Source organism: Nicrophorus vespilloides, unplaced genomic scaffold (assembly GCF_001412225.1).
Source record: "Nicrophorus vespilloides isolate i.1.1-1 unplaced genomic scaffold, Nicve_v1.0, whole genome shotgun sequence".
NCBI lineage: Eukaryota > Metazoa > Arthropoda > Insecta > Coleoptera > Silphidae > Nicrophorus > Nicrophorus vespilloides.
Genome location: NW_017097731.1, coordinates 124,773 through 147,394, shown reverse-complemented (window position 1 = coordinate 147,394; position 22,622 = coordinate 124,773). Strand labels below are relative to the sequence as shown.

The 22,622-nt window shown below is 35.8% G+C and overlaps 1 protein-coding gene across 2 annotated transcripts in view; it reads right to left on the bottom strand.

Annotated features, from left to right (window-relative positions):
• Positions 1–19,046, bottom strand: part of LOC108560841 (E3 ubiquitin-protein ligase PDZRN3) — a 25,718-nt gene extending 6,672 nt beyond the window's left edge. Inside the window, exon 1 of one of the 2 annotated variants that reach the window (XM_017918552.1) lies at positions 18,591–19,046. In XM_017918552.1, the coding sequence (XP_017774041.1) occupies positions 18,591–18,611 (21 nt within the window). In that variant the 5' untranslated portion in view covers positions 18,612–19,046. The remainder of the gene's footprint in view (positions 1–18,590) is intronic. The other variant, XM_017918553.1, reaches the window with a different exon arrangement.
• Between the last annotated feature and the right edge of the window lie 3,576 nt (positions 19,047–22,622).

The window sequence follows — 22,622 nt, the reverse complement described above, 5'->3', positions numbered from 1 at the left end:
GTTTAAGAGATTTATATCAATTTTTATTGACATAAATCTCTCCGGCCCTATTTCTACCCCTTTTCGGGTTTAACAGGTTTAAACAACAAATCGTTAACGTAATTTAAGTAATATAAACATAAAACCATACATTATCAATTAATAAATATAATTAATTATATGTACAACACGATATGATAAATAATATACATCTACTGAGAAATGTTAAAATATCATAATAATTAAAATTTAAAAATTATGTTTTATTTATGTAGGTTATAAGTATTTCGATACTTTGAGCAAATTATAAATGTGAATAATAAATTTGAAACGTGAGGTCACAAATTGTAGATAATTATGTATGAATGATAGGAAATTATAAACGTGACTTGATAAATTATACCCGTGAAGTCATAAATTACAAACGTGAGGTGACAAATTATATACACGACAAGGCAATTTATACACGTGAGGTCACGATTATTAACGTGAGTTAAAATATGATATCCGTGAAATCACAAATTATAATAACGTGATGTAATAAATGATAAATGCGACGTGACAAATTGAGAACGAGATTTAGCAAATATAAATGTAAAGTCACAAATTGTATATGGGAAATGACGTCGTTCAAATAGCAATTTGTAGAGTCCAAGTAAAAATCTCTCAAGTAAAGTGAGTACTTATTATTATTATTATTCGTTGCGAGCATTTCCGTAACGCGTTTCAAATTATTTCATAAGCTGCCATTTAACATAATGTAGACATAAAACAGGGCAGAGATTGGATTTCTTGATTCGAGAGATCTCCTCTTTTTCTTCTTCTTCTCATTCGGTTCTCTTCACCCACATTACACAAATCCGAATGAATTATATGTCAATGCATGCTTCGAATCTTCATATATATGCAAGCACGTGCATGCTTGTTGAACGCATCCAATACAAAGATTTCCTATCATTAAGAGCATGCTTTCTATATATTCATTTTTTTTTCTCTTCTTCTGCATCATTCTTCTTCCATTCTTGCATTATTTCCGGAACCGAAACCGCACTACTCCAGGAAATAATGCACTCGCGTTTAATCCCATTCCGGAAATCATCCCTGCTGCGTTTGACGAGGACGTGTGCATTAAAACTATTAATTTTTTCTGAGTTCGCGGAGCGCTCGCGCGCCTAAGGTGCTCTAAATCTGGTGCCATCCCTACTTAGTCGTTGTCATTATAAATCTAAACGTACACCACCCTCCGTTGGAATTAATTTCAAGCCCACGCCCATTTAATTCCCCGAGAGGGTGCGAATTTAAACCTCATTATGCGGATTAGTCGAATGAACATTTTACACATTCCCCATAATTCTTCCCCTCGTCGAATCAACTTTTCTCTTTTTCTTCTTCTATCAATCTGAGAGCTTGCTTTTGCTCATTTTATTTACCGATTCGATTTGGGAATCGAAGGGATTTCACCAAGGCTACGAACCGCGGGGCGCTCGCAATTGCTCATTAACCAATTATGCTACGTCCATGGACGATTCAAAGGCAAAGAGGGAGGAAGGAGACGTTAATTGAATGCTTGTGAATGTACAGTAATCATCATCTTTTAAGAATGATTCTTTAATAGTTCCGTTTGTCCTCGATTACGCGCTTATTCTCTCAAACAACTTTCGTTTACAATCTTAAAGTTGCAACATCCAGGTGTAAAGATATCCTGTCGTTCCGGTAGCAGTCCTTGTAGTCCGAGGATAATTTAGTTCAGGATTGTTATATAAAGTAATGAGTACATGCAAAGCATTACATTTAGCTCCGTGAACATCAAATGAAATAATACACATTGTTTGGTACAGTTCGAGTGTGAGCTTACAGAAGACTAACCAACATTCAATGAATTACAGTTCACTCCACCGCTTTGGATGAGCTGCATCATTTATAATAAACGTCCTTTTAAATATTTTCTCTTTGTCCTATAACTTTCATAAATACGTTTTTTTTAAATTTTCATAAATTAATTTACATTTCACAGTTCGAGTGTAAACTTACAAAAGACTAACTAACATTCCATGAATTATAGCTCAGTTGGATGCGTTGTATCATTTATAAGAAGCACCCTTACAATAATTATTTTTTTGTGTATTCTCTCATTTCGTCTTTGTCGTCCTGTAACTCGTATTTTTATTTGTTTCTATGTCATTTTAATTCGTCCATATTTATTTACATTTCACTTCGCTACTGCTGTCCTCGACACTGGCTGCATATTTAACATCCACTTTGTACCCTCGTCTGTTTATCTTTTAAATCGACTCTAGTTTTCTCCAGCTCTACCGTTCCTATTCTTTCCACTTCTTCTTGCTGTAGTTTTCTTCAACTTCATCTTTCTTCTGTTGCTCCGCTTTGTATAAACAAAGTGGATCCGATTCTCTCCGGCCATTAAACCGCCCGCTTGTACATAATAGCCTTTATTAATTAACTTATCAAGCGCAACAACCGCCCAGCACTAATCAATCTTCTGCTGTTTTACCAAATAAACAAACGACTCCGATGGTTGTTAATTGATGAAGTTAACGTTTTTGCTATTCCTCCGGATTCCTCCTCTTCATCATCATCCGCCTCCTCCGAGTATTAATTCAGACGTCGTAATTGCATCATATGCTATGCATATGCCCGAATTATTCAGGCAGAGACACCGAAGCCCGGATAAATACGCGCGTTACGCAACCGCAAAAAAAGGTTAAATTAACCACTAGACGAGATTGTCTGGATTTAATATTGAAGACTCATTACGTTTTCGCTTAAACTCGAGGTTGGATTTTAATTAAGCCCTGTTCGTACGCGATGCTTGCACATTATTATTATTTTATATATAGATATATATTTTTTTTTCTTCTTATTTTGCAAATAGTTGGTAAACTGTTCGGGAAGTTTCAATTTCGTAGGATTTCTCAATGCACGGTGTGTTTAACTTTTATTCGGCTTCGATTTTAATTTGAAGGCAGTTCGGTTTCTTATTTTCTTCGCCGAATGCTTCTGACGTTGATTAATTCATCCCACTAATGTAACTTCGCTTCCTTACTAAAGTCTTATCATGGCTTCTTTCTACTCTTCTAGTTTATTCAAAACATAAGGATCTTTTTTATTTTGCTATTGTTCCAAGCAGCATAGATTCAATATAAACATAGTAAATGTTTACCACACTATATTTTCTCGCCTGTTCTAATCCGAACTTCACCACTAGCTGTGGACGGACCCTAATGAACTCGAGGTCCATGCCAATCGGAGCGTGAAAGCCCCGAGTAAGATATATTACGTAACGGGCAGCTTCGGGGAAAAGGGTCAGATTAGGGAATTTCCATCTTTTGCTCAACGTTTAAATACATGCTAGTTTATTTGACGTTAACTACTGCAAACAACTACACTATTTATCCTTCAAACTTTTGGTAATAGATTAAAGCATAATTCTATTTCTTAATATTTTAGAATTATATTCATTATGTTCAGGCTTCAATATGCAAGTATTTGCATATTTGTTTCTAGTACCGTTTGCTTGTAATTTGCTCACAAAATTAAACTGCATATATCTACAGAAATTTGAGCGTCTGGTCGATATATAATTAGTGTACCTAACTGAAGTATCAAACGCGTTAGCTGTTATTACACAATAATAAAACAACTTGAATAATGTAGTTGTAATATCCGAACAACTAATTTATTTCTAATGTAATTTTAATTGCAACTGTGACCATGTCATTCGATAAATCCGCTCTTTTAAGTGCGATTACGTCAACTCAGAATCAAAGTACAATTGAGAAATCCGTCAAATGAAAATGTCTTTGTTAAAATACGGTAATCTGGGAGCGGCGAATTGCGGAAAAAAATAAGGGGATGAAACGTCTTTAAGAGGAAAATACACGGATCCGAGTTATCATTATTATCATCGTCATCGCTTCAAAAGACTAATGAGAGTGTAATTAGTTGTGAAACTCATCTGCCGCGAAACACCAAAATATTTATAACCATAAACGATCATTATGGAAGCGCAATTATGGTATCTTTTCAATTCATCCCTTATATATTTGTATAGAAATATATACGTGCATACAGTAATGTTACCTATTCACATGCATGTTTATATGGTAAATCTTTTCGGAGAATTCGTTACCATTAACTGGAATACCATTTTAATGGAGACTCCCCCCTATTGCAATTCTATTCCTTTTCTTCGCCTATGTTGTATCCATTTTTTTTTTTTTCTTCTCCCTTTCTCTACGTTCTCTCCATTTTTCGTTTTGTTCTCTTTTTTGTTTTGCTTCTTTCATTCGTTCGACGCGCTTTTCAAATAATGTAACGACCTCTCGTCGTCGACTCGTTTTATTTTTTTTTTATTTCTCGCGTTTAATCCATCGAAACGCGAACCGTAACTCCACGAATTGGTATTCGAATTACTGCTCATCCAGTTATGCGGACATCAGTTTCGATCAGATTTTCCAGGTATTTCGGATTAAAGCATACAGAAATTGTATGTCGCTTTTAAGAAACTCATAATAGAATTAGTTGAGTCCCAAAAAGGGTGAATAAGTTTTTAAAAAATAAAATGAAAATAATCAGTGGTTTTTTTTTAGGGGTCGTAAATTTATTGCGGTAATTATGTTAAGTTGGCGGTGGAAAAACGAGCGTGTTTTCAGGAAAGTGTGCATCCGTTTGAGTAATTAGCGTTGAGGAGAGAGGTGTCGCGGCCCTTATTTTTTTTTTTAAAGAATTATTAATAAGGAGCGCCCTCGTGAACCTAATTAGCGCAATTAAAAATTAAAAAACTCAAAGCAAATGTGATAAATGATAAACGCGCGTTCTCATATATATTTTTTTTTCTCTCTCTCTTTTTCAGGATTTCAGTTTTGGCGGTTCATTTGAAATCCCTTGGGAATGTGGTGAGACGTTTTGTCGCGTTCCACCTGACACCTCTACTTATTAGACGTCGATCCGAATTTCCGGATGATGTTCATGCTTCTCCTTTCTGCTCTTTCTTAGCTTTTTTTTTCTTTTTGTTCCTATCGCTTCGTCTTTCCGGACGTGTCTCTAACATCTTAGGTATAAATCACAGGAGAGGAGAGCTTTGAAGGATTGTCAGCAATGAGGTCGTAAAAATGCCCGTCATATAAATTAATAATACTCCACTTACTGGCGGCGCGGCGCGCTTGAAACAGTAACGGATAATTATTACGGAATGGTTTCCAGTCGCCAGTTGGCACACGATACCATTTTCACTGGTTTCACTATAAATATGTCGATCCAAGGCACTTAACATCGCGCGCTAACAAAATACGATAAGTACCCAAAGGATGAGGATGAAGAGGAGGAATGAGGATCGTCGTCGTCGCCGCTCGCAGCGCTCAAAAACTTCCCCCCTTGGATTTATACCTTCTGTCAATTCGGTTTCCTTTAGCTTTGCTTTTGCCTTCGCTTTTGCTTTTGCCTCCGCACTACTCCACAAGTCCAACTTGAACATGGCTTCAACTCCTTTATTTTTTTTTCTCTCTAAAAGTTTTTAATAATAACCAGCCTCCCCCGCTCGACCCCTCACAACCATAGCCCCATAATGGAAAGATGAACGTGAATGGTTCACAGGGGGACGTTTTATTGATATCAAAATCAAATTTGCTTCATCCCCCTCCGACCTCGTCTCTTTTCTCTATCCTTTTTAACTACAGATAAAAGGGGGCCCAGAGTCAAAGCTTTCAAAATCAATTACCCGTTCCTCTCCGAAGACGCTAAAAAAGTTGCTTGAACCAAAATATAAAAAGAGTTACACGCATATTCCCCAAGCGAACATTATATGATATACCTACTTACTACCAAAGTATAACTTTTTTTTTTATTTTCAAAACCTTAGTTCCTATAACTCAACCTTTTTCAATTCCAACAAATTTAATTAACAAGATTTCAAATGATTTATAGAAATTTTCAACAAACAAATAGTTTTTTTAATATAATCAATTTCTTCAAAATACGATTGATTTTATAATTTACTTTTTTCAAATCCAATAAACTTAAAGAAACGTTATTTAAAATCTCTTTCATCATTTTTTCTATGTGTCTGAAAAGATTAAAAATGTTCTTCTTTTTTGTTTACTTTTATTGTATACTAATGCCCTTTGATTAATCTCCATTCGACACATTTCGATGATTGAGTGGTAGTGAAGAAAAATAAAAAGATACTATTTACTTTTCATTTTCTCGCTCGTTGAATGCTCAAGAGAGAAGAAGGAAAGAAGCGGAGTTTAGAAGTGCTTTTCAAACTTTCAGACGTGAATCTTTAGTTAAAGACACGCTGTGTTATAATATTAATCTATTTAAAAATTTCCTCAAACAGCACAATATATTTTTTTTTAAAATTAAAAACGTAACTGATTGTATTTTAATTACGTTAATTAAAATAAAAATTGAATTATATAAAAATAGTAAATAAATAAATAGGATTTTCTTGTAGAATTGTATTAATTGATTTAATTAGTTTACTTAGACTGATTGTAAAATCTGATGCTTTCACCATTTCTTATACAATTTAGGGGTGGTCGGGGATATTTGAGAATCACTGCTTTAGAGCGCTCAATTAAACAGCGCTCGAAGCAGACATCATTCGCGTTATTTGTAGTAATATTTTATCGGGTTGCGAATGGCAGGCTTCACAATGGACCCGGTTATTTATTGTGCACTTTCCGGGGGATGACTTCGCGTTTAAATGCGACGTGGAGGAAGCAAAGAATAAAAATAAAATAAACCGAAGGAGAAAATAACGAAAGCGCGGACAACGATCCCGTAGGAAGCCAAATAGTATTTATAAAGTGAAAATATTTTCTCCTCTCTGTTTCTCTCTCTCTCTATTTTTACCATTGTGGTGATTTCATTGAAATAAGAAACTTGTGGTAAAGCAGTCTAGCTGATGATTTTATTTATTCGCGCAAATTAAGATCGGCTTAACTTATCTTCGAAGGAACATCTTGGTGGTAGCCGTAGGGGAATCAAGAAAGGTCCCGAAAGCGGAAACGGTAAAGTTCGTTCCCACTATTAACGGATTAAATTTGATAAATCAGAGTGAGAAACCAGACGCGGCTTGTGCGAGTCCTTGGGAGACTGGGGGGCGGCAGGAGAGGAGGTCGCCTCCTGTTTTAGCTCTCTTTGTATTGACGAAATATAATGGGAGTTGTAATGAATTTCGTAATTAAGATTTTAGTTGCACGCGCCCCAGAATTAATTATTTCGTTTCCATTTTTGCAATGCGAAGGTGCCGCGCCGCGAAGATTTTCGGGTTTGAAGTTTGTAATTTACATTGTTCGACGGAAAGGGGTGGAAGCTTAACTTGTGCTCGACTGGGCAAGGCTATATATATATATAAATGTGTGTGTATACAGGGTTATGTTGGAAACGGTGTGTGTGTGTGAGGTTTTGCGAGAGAGACAGCTCCAATAATGAAATTAATTTAAATTATGCACGGATTTATTAGCATTACATTATTATTATTAAATTAATGCCGCTCTGTAGTTAATAGGATTAAATTTGTGACAACGCAACAATAACAGTGTTAAATTTACTTTATAATGTTGCAGTTGCAGTCGTGTAAATGTATGTGCAGTGTTTGTTACGAGTTCAGGACAGGACGGGACGGGGCGTTGTGCATAATGCACATGCCTAGCATAACTGTAGTTGTAGTATTACGGGTCCGGACCGGAGCGAAAGCAGGCTTGATGAGGATAGTTCATTTAAAATTCAAAATTAGTGTACAATAAAAGCGTTCGTAGGGTTCAGGGTTGGGGGCTGCTTTTTGAGGGGGCGGATGGATTAACACCACATTTACAACTTGCTTTGACGTTTATTCAATAGGCGTTCCGCAAAAAACATAAATGATTTAGTTGTTTGCCTCGGACCACTAGGCCACTTTACTTTGACAGCATCGGATGACAAGGATATATTGCCAGTGTCATCTCTTAAACAGTCGTTTGCCGACACGAGACACCCTGCGGTCAACTAGATCCTACCATATGCATCGCATTACGCTTTATCGACTGTATTAAAACCCGGCAACTCGGAATCATCGTTGGTGGCGGGCGATGGCCCTAAGAGCAGAAGAAGCTTCCCTTTTATACCCAAAGAAGAAGAAAAAAAAACGATGAGGATGAGAAGAAAAAAAAAAGAACGGCTCCCCGGTTCCTTTTATTGAGGGCCAGCAGCGTCGGGAATCGATATCACATCCTTCCATTCCAGGACAACATAATTCAATATTTCTCCTCTTACTTTTTTTCTTCTCCTTGGGTCCCTAAACTCCAGATTGTGTCGCTCTCATTAATCATCCCTTTCATCGTTCGCGCTTATAATTAATTAACGTTCGACTATTTCCCCTTTGCGTCTGTTTCCATTTGGGTCGTGCGTGGTAAATCGGGAATGATCATTGATACAGTAGTATTAGCGGGACAAATGCATGTAATCCCTTTTTAATTAAACAGGCACCCAAAGTTTTTCCGGCTTTTTGATGGAAAATTGCCACTTTCCCTGATTGCCGACAATGCGGATTAAACGTTCGGAATTCGCCTTCATGATGTACACAAGCAGCGGCGGCGGCGGCTATAAAGTAGCCATTATGGAAATGGAAACAGCACACATTTCATTTTAGGAGGAAAATTTATTCGAAGATGGATTCGCTCCGAGAAGCGAGAACAACAAAACGAGAAGCCGAAACGGAAAAATAAATTTACAAGGAAAAGAAAAAGAGGAAACAAATCGAGCGTTTTTATTTCGAGTGGTTGGTTCACGGCCCGAGGCTATGTTTACAACTCTCTTTTATTTATCGATTGAGTAGGTGCATGCACGTGTCGCTGAAAACATATACAAGGCTTATTTTAGTAACTCTGTCTGTTTTTCCGGGGATTAATTGTGCAGTTGAAACGATTCACGTACGGTCGGAGAGGCACAAACAGAGACACAGAAAGGAGACAGAGACGACTCGAAGCATTCTTTCGCTCCTCGCGCTCGTTGATGTGTGTCACATAACAACTGGGTTATCATCGGGTTTTAATGGAAACACAATCCGATGATAAACAAAATATGCCGGCACGAAAGCCACTTGCCGCTTTCCGATTCCTTTCCTTTGTTTTCCTATAAATAAATGGAAGCGCACCGTTGGATGATGATGATGATGCTACAAAAGAAGTATACAACAATCCTCGAACGTCGAGTTGCTACTGCAACTGTATGTTCTTTTTTATGGTAGGTCAGTGGTGGTTTGGTGTTTATCGATTTTGTGCACGTTTATTTTCGCGGATTAAATGCAATGTGGCGGATATTGATGATAAATCGTCGATAGAGCAACTGTTAAGAATAATACCGGCGTTGTTCTTACGAGCGGAAGGTCTGCAATTTATGAAAGTTTTCAAAACATTTTGTGTGCAGCATATTTTATTAAGCTCAGGTGCACGCGACACGTGCATTATTTTCACTATTCCGCATATAAAAAAATTACAGCGACCACTCTACGTGTACATACTACACATTTTTATTTTATTTTTGCATTTCCTTATGCAACAAAACTTCTAACAAAATTCTATTAAAAAAAAAATATATATATATCACAAATATTCATAATAGTTACTTTAGTTACCATTAAAAGTTAAATATCGTAGTTTTCACGACTTAATTACGAAGTACTTAATTCAAATTAATGTTATGTAACAATAAGATAATTGAAGTGTACTTAAATAGAAATGGATCAATTATTTTAAATATATTCAGATTAGTTAACATCTTAAACCAAAATGTTTATGTTATTTTTTTATCTTTCTTTATGTTGTTTATAAACACATTGCTACAACAGCTGCGGCCACTGGTGGTTATCTGTTCGATAAATTAAAACGCTTCACTGAGGTTGGTCAGTATAGACACTATTTGCTGCGTATAATTCAACAGTTGATGTTTTTGTATGTACTTAAATTTAGATAGGTGAATTTTTTACTTAAAATAGTGGAATGTCTGTATTTGTTATGAATTATCTGGAGTTATGGCTATGTTTGTTGATAAGGACTAGGATCGTTAAAGTCAAATGCTAATAGCTCGTAACCTACAAGATCAGATTTGTGTTTTAGTAATTTATAGTTGACAGTAACCCACAAAAATTTTACTTATTTTTTTTACTTCATATTTGCACTGCATTCACATGTCTAAGCTTCTTTTTTTTTACTAATTAGTATTTACTAAGTAATCAAATTAAGTTGTGTTTTTTAGTTCGCTTATGGAGATAGCTAGTGTTTGGTTGCATGTGTACATTTACAGGATAAAAGTAAACAGAAACAAGTAAAGCAGAACAAGATAAGCCTAATTGAAATTTATGATATGTTCCTGTCGGAGCAATCCATCAATATTTCGAGTGATAAATGCGTGCGGTCGGAATTAGCAAACATTTCCGGGATGCGAAGGTCCTTTTCATCGATATCGCCTTATCGTGACATCGCAATGAGAGAAAAAAAAATAAACACGAAAATGCAGTGATGTGTAGGGCCCACGACTTACATAATGGGAAAAACGCAGTGCCCAGAACTATAGGGACCTCAAATAATAATTTGACTAGTACCATCAAATTAGTCTGAGTACCTCAAAAAAAAAACCCAGAACGCTTTAAAGTTCCGCCACTGTGAAAATGTGAAAAATAAATGTTGAAAAACACGTGGCCTGGCGTTAATTCACCCAGCGGAAATTTCCAACATCAAGTGTTTAACCGGTAATGAAATTTCCCTCGCAATGTAAATCAATGTCGATTGGCGGAGACATTCGAATTTCGCCCTCGCCTCGTCGCAGCTAACTTAGTTTGTATTCCGTATTGGTGACTTTGCGGACAGGCCACGACGTGATCTTCCGACAGCCAAGAAAAAAACCCCACGTCGGTTCCGCAAAAATCATATTCACTTAACCATACAAAAACGCTTCTCGAATCTTAGCAAATACTTATTTTTATACTTCAATTTATATATAAAAAAAAAATGACTTTAAAACGTGATTGATGATGCAAGTAAATATTTATATTTTGTCCTGATTTTTATATTTTTGTTTGATGTTGGAAATCGTTACATTCGTACAGTGTAATTAGTAATCTCGAAAAAAGGTGAAATGGTGTACTAGAAAAATTAATTAGTCTTAGTATCATAGCCAACACGACTAAAAAAAATATGCAAATTGAGAGGGAAACCTTTTGATAAATACATGAAATACGAACAGATTTTTCTTTTGAAGTCACGTTGAAATAATTATATATATATTTCACTTTGTCTATTCATTTATTTTTGTTCAATTTGTTGGATTATTGTATTTGTCGCGCGAAAGCCTTGCTCTCTCCCGTGATTGGCGACGTCGAGCTAATCAATTTGTGATTTTCAAAATTCATCCGTCACGCACAAATACAATTTTCAAATTAGCTCATTGTTCCGTACCATTTTCCACACCGTATCCCTTCAACAATACTTCTACACCCCGTATCTAGCCAACAAATTGCAAGCGAAATCCACTTTCGCAGTTATCTAAATGTTACGTACGTATATACCTATTTGTGTACAAGCTTTTATTTTCCCCTCTCGCTCACTCTCATTATTTTATTTTTTTTTTGTTGTTGTTCGCAGCGGTGAGTGTATCAATTGCAGTGGGACTTGGGTCGACGGCCTTTTCAATAGGTATGAATTCAACGCAAAATTAATCTCATTGAAGTTGTTGCTCGAATCCGATGGAATTGAATTTGGTCGTATAAAAAGGCAAGCGGCAGTCATTACATATATATAGAGATAAAAAGAAAAAAAAAAGAGAAGGGAATGAACAGGAATAAAATAAAAATCGGCGCGCGGAGGAAGAGAGACGGGTATTTAGGGTAGGTATTTATTGAGGCGGTTTTAGAATCTGGTTTCATATGAAGCCACCGCAGCCACCCACCTACGCGGCCAAAGCCCCCCTCGTATTTGGTCATTGAGACCAGTTCGATTATTCCTTTTCCTCTCAGACACGCGATACTCTTCCCATCCATTCGCACCTCTGAACTTAATTATAGAACAGGAAATGGAAAAAAAAGGTCCGTCCGCCCTTTGCGAAGATGCACACACACATTATTATTTTTTTTTTCCACCCTCCATACTTTGGGGTAGGACGACACAAAAAAAATCTCTATTAATAGTCCCATCGATTGGTTAAATATTGAACGATGCGCGCCGATTCTTGTTTCGTTGTTGTTGATTTATAATTTTCGATTACCGGAATAAATAAAAAATAAATAAATAAATAACAAAACGGTAGCGAATCGCAAACAAAAAAAATAAAATATTATATAAACTAGTATATTTGCCCGCACTAAATTGCCTACTATGCAAATATTTGTTTTCACTGGGGGTATATTTTTTTTTCGTAAATGACATGATGATTTTATAATGTTTGTTGTGTACTTAGGAGAGCGCCGAAGAATTTTTTTTTTGTTTCGATTTATGAAAACCATATGCATTTGTTGTTGATTATTGTTTGTGCTCTTTTTTTTTTGTTGATTTTTCTTTGACATTTTTAAGCTATTCAAATATTTGCTCCTGTTAATTATTCTGTGTAATCGCGATGCAAGCGAACAGTGTTTCAATTGCATCAAAAACAAATTTGTATAGTATGCAATTCGTATGATACAATAATTTATTGGATCAATATATCTCCCATATTACAAAGTTCTAATTATATGATGATTATAACCAAAGCGCAAATGCGCTGTTTCATAACTGGAAAAATTTGATGTTTATTTTACGATTAATGAAATTTTATACTTTATTTCATGAATTTTTTGTAATATTATTTCGAAATAATAATATTTTTCACAAATGAAAAATCTGTTTTTTTTTTCAGTAAAATTTTAACTGCGGCTAAAATGGGTTTGATAATTTCATTTATTAAATATAATATGTAAAAAAAATTACTATCTAAAGTTGTAATTTCATAACTGAAAAATATGATTAAAATATTCGAGTTTGATGATTTAATTTATTAAATATTATATAATAAATGTATGTAATTAAAGTTTTCATAATTGCAATTTAAAACTGAAAAAAAATCTGGTTGTTGTTTTTAATATTATAATTTTTGTATGTACTGAAATAATTTCAATTGACGATAATTGCTCGGATTACTCACTAAAATTGCATGTAAACGAAGAGTGTTTTAATTAAGTCGCGGGCATCGGGACAATTAAAATATAGAGGAATTATATATTTAAATTAACAACTTAACGTTTAATTAAACGGAAAAGGAATTACGAGTAGCTCCTCATTTATGTTTCTCCCCCTACCCGAGTGTCCGTGAAGAGGGAGAACGAACGAACAGAGAGAAAAAAAAATGAAACCAAGAGATGAAATATTAAATTCGTCTCTCTCTCTCTAGCTCATTCTCTATGTCCAAGGTTCATGGCATCCTTTTGTTTTGAGCCTGCACCCTTCTGCGTAGGATAATCGACAGTTAACTCTCGCAGCTTCAAGTGATTATTTCAACCATTTTTTCTCTCATCCTTCTCTTCTGCTCATTCGACTGAGCTCCGATTTAATAACGGAAATATTATAGAGCTCCTCAACGTGAATCATCTCTTCCATTGGCAACTGCGATAATTAAAAACCTTTCGAGAGCAAATTGCTTTAACGATGCGAATCGATTCGTTTGAATTCGCGAAATTCCATCAGCCATTTAGACAGTGCTGCTGTCATCGTCGGCCCTTCTTGCATCGGCATTGTAACAAGTTTAAGTCGGCAGAACTTGCAAATTGGCCGACCCGACGGAAACCAAATTAAAAGTTAAGCTCGGACATTAACGAGATCATTGATGGCATAACGGTGCAATAATATCTATTTTGCGGGAGGCGCGCCCTTTGTCTCGACATTGGCATTGGTATTGGCATCAGCATCAGGATCGGCGGAGAGCAAAGTATAATGGCTAATTGAATTGAATGTAGATTTCAAGTTTTGGTTTCGGTTTGTTTGGGAGTTTTGGGTTGCGGAGTGTGAGAAGAGAAGAGTAGAGGCTGTGCGAGGGTAACGTTTGAATGCTTCGCAGCTGAAAGGGTCGGTTTTGGCTGCACATGCGGTAACTAGGTCTCATTGTTAGGGACACTCGTCCGAACTAAATATTTGGATTTAGCCAGAGAAAGTTGTCCATGGAAATGCTATATCCTTTTCATTAAACCGCTTTATATCCGATCTGGTTTTATTATTGCCGAGTTCAGTTTTATTACGACTCTCGTAAAGTAGTGTGAAAATATTTTGTCGACTTTTGGATGCGCGACGAATGCGAACGGCCGCATTATAATAGTTAATAGTTTCGACTATCGGGAACCGCCGCCATCAGCGAAAGCGGAAACAATTACGGCTGCGAGCGGTGAGATTAGTTAGTTTCCGGATTTAGGGACGGCGGAGATCCGTTAACCTTCCCTAATCCCACGCCTCGCGCCCTAGGATTTGTCTAATTTCGAGCACTTATTTATTTATTCCACCACATAAAAAAAAACCCTAGCTTAGGAATTGCCTAATTTTTGAATCACGACAAACATTTTTACGGCGAAAATATATAAAACACATTCTCCCTTCCCTCATGTAAATTTCCGAGGAACGGCGCCACCCAAATCGACCTCTTCCTAAACGATAAAACATTGTAAAACGAACGTAAAATTCTTTATGATTTTAGCGCCAAAGTTTGAATCTGTTTAGGGAATCCATCGCGAAACAACAGCTTTATACTAAAGTACTTTATTTACGCTCGTCACGTTGTCAATCCAATAAACATTAAAATCTATTTACATGAAAAAAATAATAAAACAACGACGAAGCAAAGCGAAATAACATAATCTGCGGTGCTTTGTCCCGGCAAACAACGAGACCATTGTTTCCATTTATAGTACGCACTCTTCTTACTTTTACATTACTATTCCGATTCTCCCCAATGTAATTACATTCAATTATGCACGGATTTCTCGCAATCTACAATCATCTGCAAATGTAATAAACATAATAATATTATACTATTATGTTTAAACTTTGTCCTACTTATCGTCAATACCGTAAATTCTCGAATTTAGATTTAATATTTTATACTTGTAATAAATTATAATAACAAAAATTCCATATTGGACAAATTACGTAAAAACAAAATAAAAATTGGCTCGTTTCTCCACTAATCGTTAGCAGTTATTAGCTAATTCCTAATGCACGATCATATTATTTTTTGCCACGCAATTAAATTCCCTCCGTTTCGCAAGTGCGTTTTCCATGTTGCTAACCGCTGTGTTAGAACGTTCATTAGTTATTTGTGCAACGAGCGGTTATTTAGAGCGAAAGGGGGAATCCCAATCCAGTACCTCCCCCCGCCTGCCCTTAGTCACAATCCTTTATGGATCCATCCATGGTATATAGAAGGGCGATATCATTGTTGAGCAAACCGCCAGACTATAAACAAAGTTTCAGTTTTCGCTACAATGAATGGATGGAAGAATAAAAGGAAAAGAACTCTGAACAATGAATAAAAATAATTGGAATTCGCGATTTCAATTGCTGTTTATGCTTAAATACAAGCGGACCGGACCGAAAAAGAAACACGCGAAATTAATTAAGAGAATTTCGCTGTCGATTTTTGTTGGCGCTCTTCCTTGTTCCATTTCTTTTTTATTACGTTTCGAGTAAACAGCATGTTTTACGGCAAAACTCAATTTAAATTCCTCGCTGCTCTGCTACACAATGTATCATTACTCATATCTAATGAATACAATTGGCGACGCTTTTTTTTACCTTGAATTCACTATTGATACATTTTTAATACTGTTAGCTTTACATTAAAAAGAAGCGTGGATAATTTCTTTACTGAGTTATAGGATAATTAATTAGATATAAGTTATAGATAATAATGAAAAATAGTTAGAGTTAAACCTAAATATGAATTATTTTTAGTTTTTATAAATAAGTTAATTATGGTGATTTGAGTTAAACAAATCTACTTGAAGATGAATCAAGAAATTCCGATTTGAAGAAAGAAAAATAAAAATCAGCGCATGTTACTTTTATAATGAAGCGGGACACGTGTCATCTAGTTAGCTTAACAACCAGGAAGTGTCTGCATCGACTGAAGTAAGATATGCTTTGAGATAAACGAGCTTATCAGAATTAGGGAATAATAGGGGAACTAATATTATTATTATGTTTTAATCTAAAGTTACGTATTAAGTAAATCGATTTTTGGGTAAAAATGAAAAAACTAGTTTATTGAATGAATAAAAATATTTATGTAGAAATTAATATTGTTTTCGAATGAATTGATGTATTTGTTTTTACGCTTTATCTTTATTGACAGGATGCGCGTATATCGTAAATTTGCATTTTTAACCAACCGGAAACACAACACCAAAAGAGCTATTGAATTTTGATCATCTTTGTTTTCAATTAAGGTTAAGCAATAATAATCTCGATTAAATAATAAACGATGCTTTAAAAACGCGAATGAAAATATGCATTGTGTTTGCTGCAGCTGCTATTTCCGAGCTTCAAGTAGAAAATTAATATAAGAACGCTTCCGTTATATTAGTAACGTTCGGAATTAGTATTGAAGCAATTAAATTCAATGCGGCGCGACGTGTTTGCGAAGGGAACTAAGAATATGTAAGGCAATATCCCCATGAAACTTCATTATTTTTAGCTAAAGTGAAATAATATAATCATATCGGCAGTTTTGTTTCGAACTACAAGATGTGTAACAAAATAAAAATTCGATCGCCCGGGGATTTCGATTCGCTCAACCGACGGTCCGTGAAGTTTCCAAATTAGTGTATCCAAATTTCTCGAAGTAATCGCATTTATTGTGGCGATAAATAATGTTTGCGAAGTGAAATTAACGGGGCAATCAATTTGGGAAATTAGACCTAAGCACAGATTTCCAACTTCCTTAATGACACAGACACAGTTATTAGGCGTTAACTAGACGGAACCAGTTGGGGATTAGGTTTAGGATTTAGGATTCCGATATCGAATTTTGGCGCTACTATTTTTAAATATATATATATATATATATATATATGTTATATTGTATGTGAGTTTTAGGTTTTATTAATTTGTGGTTTAGACGGCTGCGTTGATTATGTAACATATATATTTAATAGCTGGATGGATGGGAAGTGGACGCGACAAGCGGTGATGATATTGCGGTTTGGCGGGGCACGTCGGACGTTCGAAGGGAGGCGGCGGATTTCGCACATACAAATGTATCCCTGTCCCCTCCAACGTTTTGCATTAGGCGTCGTGCATTCCGTGTGCACCAGATAGAGAAGAACGTTTGTTTCGTTATCAACGGAACGGCGTTTTGGCAGGGAACAACGGAAAGATTAAAGCGGCAATAACTTTTGCAGCTCTTGGTTTACGGCGGATACGCCCGTGTGCATTAAACACCTCCGCCTCTCAACCTCCTCCGCCACCTCATCCTCAAAACGTCGAAGCCGCCGAAACGCGACTCCTGCTGATATTTTACTTTTTTTTTCGCTTCTTCTCTCCTTCCGATTAATCAACGCGTATCCTGCGCTTTTGTTGCGTGCATGCACCGCAAACAGGAGAAAGGTTAGCGTTCTTTTGTGCCATTTCCCTCTACCCATTTTGTGCGCTCCGCACACCCAGCTAAACATTTATAATGGTTGCGCAAATCCAATTTGCCGACTACATTTTGTAAATTACCATCAAATTACACCGATGCGCGGATCTACATATAAAGCTCTGACAAATTCCGCGACCCGCGAAAATACGCGCTCAATTTTATACTTTTCACATTACATAAATATTTTTATTTGTGTTAATTTTTGGTTAAAAGCCAAACATTCTTCTTAATATCCTTATCCTAACGATGAAAAAAAAAAGAAAATATCCCCCCGTATTTGGAAATCAAAGGTACTAAAAATCCCGCATTGTTCTGCGAGGGGACCTTTTTTTTTCTTCACGAAGAGGTAAAAATTCCTGTGAAAGTGTGTTTGGAAATACCCGGCAATGATAATTGTATTAGCTGTTACGTATAAATTGAGCTTTGAGAGAGGCCCCGGAATGCGTCGCTTCTAATCTTGATGCTGGCGCACATTATGCATGCATGCATCGGTTTTCACAGCTATCTGTCTTAGACGTACTCCGGTGACACCTCGAGTGTCTGATAAGATCACCCATTACTCTGTCTACTCCAGCTACCTCAAATCAGCACGAGAAGAGATACAACAACACCGAAAAAAAAAACGCACGAGAGGAGGAACGGTCGGGTGGAGAGAAAGAAAGAAAAAAAAAACATGTGTCTGGATGGCCTTGCAGGAGGCGTTTCTTGTTTTAATTTAAATAGCGCGCTGTTTGTACAGCGAAGTTAGTAATCAGAAAGCGACGGATATATATGCATGCATGTGTGTACACGTAGATCATCCACCCTCGGGTTGCCAATTGAATCAGCGGTATAAACTTTACTTTGTTTAGGATCTCCGATCGGTGGATACTACTAAAGTTCATCCTACTTGATCCCGCGCGCGCGGAATTCCTCCGGAACTATCTACAGAGATAGACTACTACTGCTGCTACTAGGCTTACCTTTAAGATGACAAAATCCATGTATGCAGATTGATGCTTGGGACACTTCGGGAATTGCACTGAGATCTCTCTCTATCTCTTCTTTTTTTTCTTATTCTAAATATAAATCTCTGGATGTTTATCAAATTCTTCGCCTAAACTCGTATTATTTATCTGGGCAGAGGTATTGAGAAGCAGGACAACCTTCCGCGGGAGCTGCTGCTGAAGAACAAGAGCAGCAGCGTTGGAGTTTGTTGCGTGGGTGAACTGGCGAGCGGAGACCGAGCGCTGTTTGGTGCTGCTTTGTGCCGTGTCCGCACTAGCAGAGACACCGAGGGAGACTGATGCGAGCGACTCTGGTGTGCAGTGCTTGGGTTCTGCTGTTCTGCCTTGCTGTTCTGCTTCTGCCTTGCTGTTCTACTCTGTACTCTGTCCCTCTGCACCCTCAACAGCCGCGCACTCCGATCCACCTCCGCTTCTCCTCAACTACCGTCCGGACCGTCCATCCATCCAGCCATCCGTTCGTCTTCATCAGCAATACTCGTTCATTATCTCATATTGTTGATAGCAGAGTTCACGGGCCTCCGGCAGCTGAGATGCACCTAAATTGCCCGAAAAATCAAGCTTCACGATAACAAATGTAATTGTCTGGAGGTGCTAAACGCATTCGACTACCTGGCAAATCAATTATCCTCTCGTTCCGTTCCTTTGAGTCCTACCCTCCGCAACGCAACGTACATTGAAATCGTATTAAAATTGCGTAATCCCTTAATGCACACAACAAGTTGGCTCTTTGACGCTCCTAGTTTTTGCTTTTATTGCTGTTGCTGTCTGTATGTGTGAGTATGCATGTCTTCATTTACCACGGATTAAACACAACTTCCAACTACCATCGCGCCGTGCTAAAATAATAATAATTTAACAATGGACGTCTATCTTTATACTGTCTGGAAAGAACGTAGAAATACTGTTATTAAACAAAGTTCATGCGTAAGAACAATGTTTATTACGTTGATGCATTCCCCGAAACAACTTGATACTGCTCATCTCTCACTTCTTTTAATATTACAAAAAAAATAATAATGAACGTGTAAGACCTTCAACTTTAAATACGTATTATAATTATAATAAATTACATTTCATTCATAATTTCCAAGTAAAAACTTATCTTCAAAACTTATTTACAATTTTAAACGATTATTAATAATCATGATTTATATTTTAAAACAAAAAATTCAAATTAATTAAAAATCTGATCATGACAAAAAAAATAATAAAACTTTATTATTATTGAGTATTTTGTAGGCAATAGTACAATATTTCCATCATTGTGGAAATATTATTGTAGTTACCATATTTTTTGTTCAGCATAAGGCAGATGTATTTAAGGAAATTGAGTACCTGCAAATGTTATACTAAATAAACGTGACAACAAAACAGTTCAAGAGAAGTGCTTCTTTGTGAAAAGAAACGAAAGAAAAAAAGGTTTCCGTTAAAGGAAATTTTACGGTATTTACAAGACTTTACAAAAAATTTTCAAAAGTCTAAATTTCACAATTATTTAAAAAAAATTGAGGACATTTCAAGAATTCTTACATTGCATAAAATTCTGAATAATATTTATGTAACATATACCAGAATTATTTTTTTTATATAAGTAGTCTTCTCATATATGTAAAAAAAGATACAGATTTTGAGGAAAGCAGATCCGTTCCCAGCCATTGAACCATGTAAAACGAGGCAAAGACCAATGAAAATATTAAGTTACTTTAGAAAAAAAAATTAAAAAAAAAAACAAATTTAGGGAGATGCATTTCTTTCGATTCCCGTTAGGAGTGACGTTGTAATAGAAGTATTTTATAAGTCCAATCGTTGTCCTTAAAAAAGGATTTGGTATATATGCATATTTGAGTTGCAATCCCGATTTCAACTTTATTTATTATTGAAAATAAGTAAGCGGAGTAGAATATATGATTATAATCAGGTTATGAAAAGGTTGGTATTTGATTTGTAAGTCCAAATAATAGAAAGCAGATAAAACGGAGGAGACGCTTTGCAATGCACTCGAATGCACAAGGAATCAAGTGGACAAGGATACCTAAGATACTCGAAGAATGGAATCACATCAGCGGAGGCACCTCTTCCGATGCGACGGAAACGAAGTCCACTTCTTTATTGCATGTGCAATAGTAATAATAATGTTACATGCTGAGTTGATGAGATGAAATTTTCTATTTGTATCAATTGATTGCGAATGTATCCGCTTCAGTTTGCTTTATACTCTATTAATTACGAGCACGTGTCCTTTGTTTCGTAGACTTTACGATAAATGGTAAAGTTGTACAATATCAACCGAATTTATGTAAACGTACAAAAGGATGTGGATGTGCTTCAGTATCGATTGTATGAAAATATACAGAACGAACAATCATCACTCGAATAAAAGCATTTCTTTGCAGCTTACAAAACGCGTTACACAAATTGACGTGTCTTTTTCGATGAATAATTGAAATAACTTGAATTGAGTGATTGATTACGTTGCACGGAGCGACATTTATTAAAAGCATTTACGTGTTCATTGGTTTGAGCATGGGAAACATACGAAAGCATTGGAATTGTTTCTTATTTTTTATTTATTTTGCTTAGCGAAAATTCTTTCTTTTGTTTTATCTACCGGTATGTTCGGTTCGGAGTTGTAACAAGCTTAATCAATATTTGCGCAAACGGTAAAATAATTAACCGAACGTCCTTTTTCGACCGGCCGTTCGATAATAATCATAATAACATAATAGCAGCGCTAAATAATGGTATGATGCACTTGTTACGGATTTGAGCGTGATAATGATGTGACAGGAAAAAGGGAGACGAGTATTTTGTACTGTACTGTACGGTCGACGTGTTTCGGAAACGCCGCAAAAACGTTATTTTCCAAATAAATTTGTAAATTTTCCAAATAATCATATGCGAATTGTTTACGCATACTACATTCAACGATATTCGGATTCGCAATTGTCCGAAAGAACAATACGACAATAAACATATATAGAAATAATGATAGTCTCTGCAACACTCATCAACATGTTTAATAAACCTCTTGTTTCAAGTGGATTCCAATAAATGAAAATAATATTTATTAATTATTGTTCGTTTCATAAAACTAATAACAGCCATGGAATTTTAAAAGCTTGCTGTTTTTCGCATTGTTCTATATTAAAATTTCATATATTCGCTTTTCATCAATAAATACTATAGCGCCAATACTCTTTGTTAATGTACAACTCGGACGTGTGAAAAAATTGGTTTCAATGGAATGTATACATTAAAATAGTTAAATAATAAAATAAAATCACTTGAATTCAAATACAGAAAATTTTATTATCAAAAAAAAAACTATTATTTTTTTAATAATAATATTATTTAAAGAGATTTTTAAATTGTATTTTAAACGCAATTCGTTATCAAAATAAAATTTTATTAACATTATAAGAAGATTTGAATAGTTTTTAAATTTTAATTTTTACTGAAAATATTGAGAAATGAGTAAAATTTATATCTTTCTTGCAAATAATTAAAAAACAAATGGATAACCTCAAATTGAACACTCTGTAGATAATTGTGTATATATATTTAAAGAGTATTTATTATGAAACGTTTCCTACTCAGCTTCGCGTGGCGGAAATTAAAAAGTTTTGCGCAAAATAATTTACAGCGAGGGTTGTTGCTTGCACACCTTTGGAGCATCTGCAAAACAGAAGGGAGATTATAGGGGGAGGGAGGTGGTTGCGTTTTATTTGATTTTTTTTTTTTGACCGTTGTGCTTTCTGTTTACTATTGTGAGAGAGGGTGGAACATGCAAAGGTGGCGGCTGCGGCGGCGTCAGAATCGATGTTGAAAATTTTTATTTATTTTTTGTCCGTGCATCAAAGATTCAAGCGCACCGCGAATTTGCATGCGTGAACATCGGGTCCGATGAATAATTTATCGAAATTAATGTGGACGGTCAGCGGAATTGGACGGTAATTAATATAGGTTATTAATATTAATGGGCCCGAG